Consider the following 3,227-nt stretch of genomic DNA (forward strand, 5'->3'; position numbering starts at 1 on the left):
GTGTGTGTGTGTGTGTGTGTGTGTGTGTGTATGCGTGTGTGTGTGTGTGTGTGTGTGTGTTTTAGGTCATACAGATGGGTGTTATGCTGGAAAGGTTCGCTCATTCCTCTTGCATTAGTTGAGTTAGAGGAGGTTGTTACGGAGGGTGTGCCATGCTTGTTCACGCTCCACAAAAACAATTCATGTTGAGAAATGTGTGTATGAATTTATTACCACAGCGGTCAGCTGATTATTGCCTAATGTTGCATTTGGACAGAGCGATCAGAGGACGATGACAAGCCAAATACTCTCTCTTCTTTTTGTGGGAAACAGTAGAAGCTTGTAAACAGCAGAGAAACTTCCCATATGCTCATCGTTTCATTTCATTCTGGACCGTTTAAAGCTGCTTGCTGAGATTTTCAGCAGAAACTCGAGTGTCTGCGAGGCTCATGTGAAACTGTGACGCCGACAATCGACTTGGATTTCAATTTGGAACGAGCAACGTAAACGATACCAAACTGTGTAGCCAAAGGTGCTCTACATAATGACACTCCCTATTCATGTCACGCTGCCTGTGATACAAATTTAATACCACAAGCCCGGCTTAACATGCCAGACAAACAGAGGGGGCTGTTGATGGTGGGTGTACTGCACCGTATCCTGACAGGTGAACAAACACGGCTCCTTACATCTTGCAGGCTACAGGAATATCCCAGCTTATTTAAGGTGAAAGCCCACAAGAGGAGCGGAGCTCGGAGCGCAGCCCTGGGAAAACGCGCGGCGGCTCTGGCAGCGCTGAATAACAGGAGCTTTGAGGGGAACAATGCGGTGGTATCAACAGGTTTCTCATGTCCTCGCTCTCATTCTTTTCTCTCCTTCCTGTTGAAATCGACAGCAGGCCTCTTCAAACGGCAAATTTAACTGTGTCAGGGGGACGAAACCGGTGGCTGCAACCCTAGAACGGTGAATGGATAACAAGGGTTTGGATTATGCACCAATTTGTTGTCTTTCTTTACCAAGCATGAGAACGCCAGCTGTTGCACAATCTAATGCTGCAGTTTTATAGTAAACAGCTGCTGAGATTTAAAACCGTCAGAGGTTAAGTGGCAAATTCATTGTTTCATTTTGCTATATTTTCATTAGTCTGTATAAATTTGATATACTATCTGCTTGAATCTGCTTTAACTTCACAAATAAACTCATGGATGCCATCTGACCATATTTTAAGAGTGATTAATATGAATTGGTGACTTAACCCTTTCATGCATGAATTATGATCCTTTATGTCAAGATTTTTTTCTAATTTTTACTTTTTATTTTTCTTAAGGCATAAAAAAAGTAGGAAAAAAATTTGTAAAAAAAAATATTTTTATTTTTTATTTTTTTGTAATTTTCTCCAAATACAAAGTTGTTATTTGACAAAATACATCAGTAGTACTGATCTTTAGGGGTTATCTGATGTCACAATATTTTTTTTACCTGCACGAGTCGTGGACAGTAGAAGGAGGGACCGGGTCAGTCGGCATGCTTTTAGTCTGTCGGCCATATTGGATTTAACAAAAATAATTTCTTGCATTTGCAGCTGATGGCCAGTTGTTGATAGTGTATTTTATGATGCATTAGTATCCACTTCAGTGGTCTCTGTGCATTTTAACATAAAAATCCACAAGAAGCACAAGAAAATGGCTTTTAGACAGCTGCCCACTGTAGTGACCACTATGCATGAAAGGGTTAAGACAATAACATAAAAAAAACATTTTATTTTAATTATAAAAGAAATTGTGACCAACATCAGATTTTTATGTTTTTGTGTTGGATGTAGTTTCTCAAGGTCATGAAATTATTATTTTTTAAATAGTACACATAAGGGAACTTTACAGAAGAGCATTATGGCCACTGGAAAAAACAATAAAATAAGCTACAGTTTTAATCGCACTCCCAATAAACCCACCATGTTCATCTCTAAAATCACATTTTTCACCAGACTGACTTCATTAAGACTGCTGCAGTGGCTCAGAGGAAGCTCTCACCCATCGGGATGGAGGTCCCGTGGATCTTGTCTGCGTATCCAGCGAAGTATCTGAGAGTCTTTATCGTTGCCTGGAGATCCACAAACAGGGTGGGCAGGAAAGGCTTCCCACTGTTCAGCGACTCAATAGTCTGGGAGGAGAAGAAGAGGGAGACATTTTGGGAAAAATGTGATATAACCTTGTGATCTTCACATAATTCTGAACCAGTTCATCCTTTACACTCACCCACGGGTGAAAAGTGACACCAAGATAACATTAAACTACAAATACAGCCCCTCAGTTCTCTTTAAGGCAAGGCAAATATTTGTATTTGCAAAAGGAGACTGAGGCAGATTTGCAGGAGGAAATAAAACACACCGGATAAGTTAGGGGGAAGAAACTGGAAGAAACAAGCTGATGGGTTAAATAAACTCTTGCACCAGATCATGGATTAGTTTAAAAGCTAAATCTTCATTCACTTACTGCTAGATAGACGCTGTCTCGCTCCACCAAGTCGGCCAGTTTGGCCAGCAGGCGTCCGCGCTCAGACGCATCCATCTTTCTCCAAACGGAGCCCAAAGAGAAGGCGAGGCGAGCAGCCTGCACCGCTTTATCAACATCCGCCTGCAAAACACCATAATTATATCAAATACATAATAAACCTTTGACTCTATCGTTATTTTCAGACAACAGTTTGATCTTTGGGTAAAAATCTCACTCAAACACATAAAGAGATAAGGACATAATCTCTGTTTTGACTGACATGGCAGTACATCTACTCACCCTATTAATAATTCAGGTATTTGTGCTACTTTTATATTACGAGTTAAAGCTCTGTCTGTGGATTTACAGTATATATTTATATTCCTCAGACCAAACAAGATGAGCAAATATTTCTATTTCCAGAATGACAGAATGTCCGTCAGAGTTACCAGGGATATCATTTATAGACCAACTTTATTTCTAAATACTATAAATAATGCACTGATATCAATGTCCAATCATTTTAAACTGTTTAATTTCCAGTGTTATGGAGGTTTTGCTTGCAGTAAGTCTAATTCTATGAGTAGATTTGTAATTTCAAGAGCGTTTATAGCCGTAATGTCAGGCTGTTTCCTCCAGATCTCATTCTGGACTCAATCTGAACCCACTCTGGACTCACTCTGGACTCATTCTGGACTCACTCTGGACTCATTCTGGACTCAATCTGGACTCACTCTGGACTCATTCTGGACTCAA

General features: G+C 40.3%; 1 protein-coding gene across 1 annotated transcript in view; it reads right to left on the reverse strand.

The window, feature by feature from the left end:
- Positions 1-2,637, reverse strand: part of aldh1a2 (aldehyde dehydrogenase 1 family, member A2) — a 26,578-nt gene extending 23,941 nt beyond the window's left edge. Inside the window, exons 1-2 of the mRNA XM_015050487.1 lie at positions 2,472-2,637; positions 2,010-2,139 (exon numbers count right to left, since the gene is read on the reverse strand). Of these exons, the coding sequence (XP_014905973.1) occupies positions 2,010-2,139; positions 2,472-2,546 (205 nt within the window). The 5' untranslated portion in view covers positions 2,547-2,637. The remainder of the gene's footprint in view (positions 1-2,009; positions 2,140-2,471) is intronic.
- Between the last annotated feature and the right edge of the window lie 590 nt (positions 2,638-3,227).

This window comes from Poecilia latipinna, unplaced genomic scaffold, assembly GCF_001443285.1.
Source record: "Poecilia latipinna isolate Pla-1442-1.1 unplaced genomic scaffold, P_latipinna-1.0 Scaffold993, whole genome shotgun sequence".
Taxonomy (NCBI): Eukaryota; Metazoa; Chordata; class Actinopteri; order Cyprinodontiformes; family Poeciliidae; genus Poecilia; species Poecilia latipinna.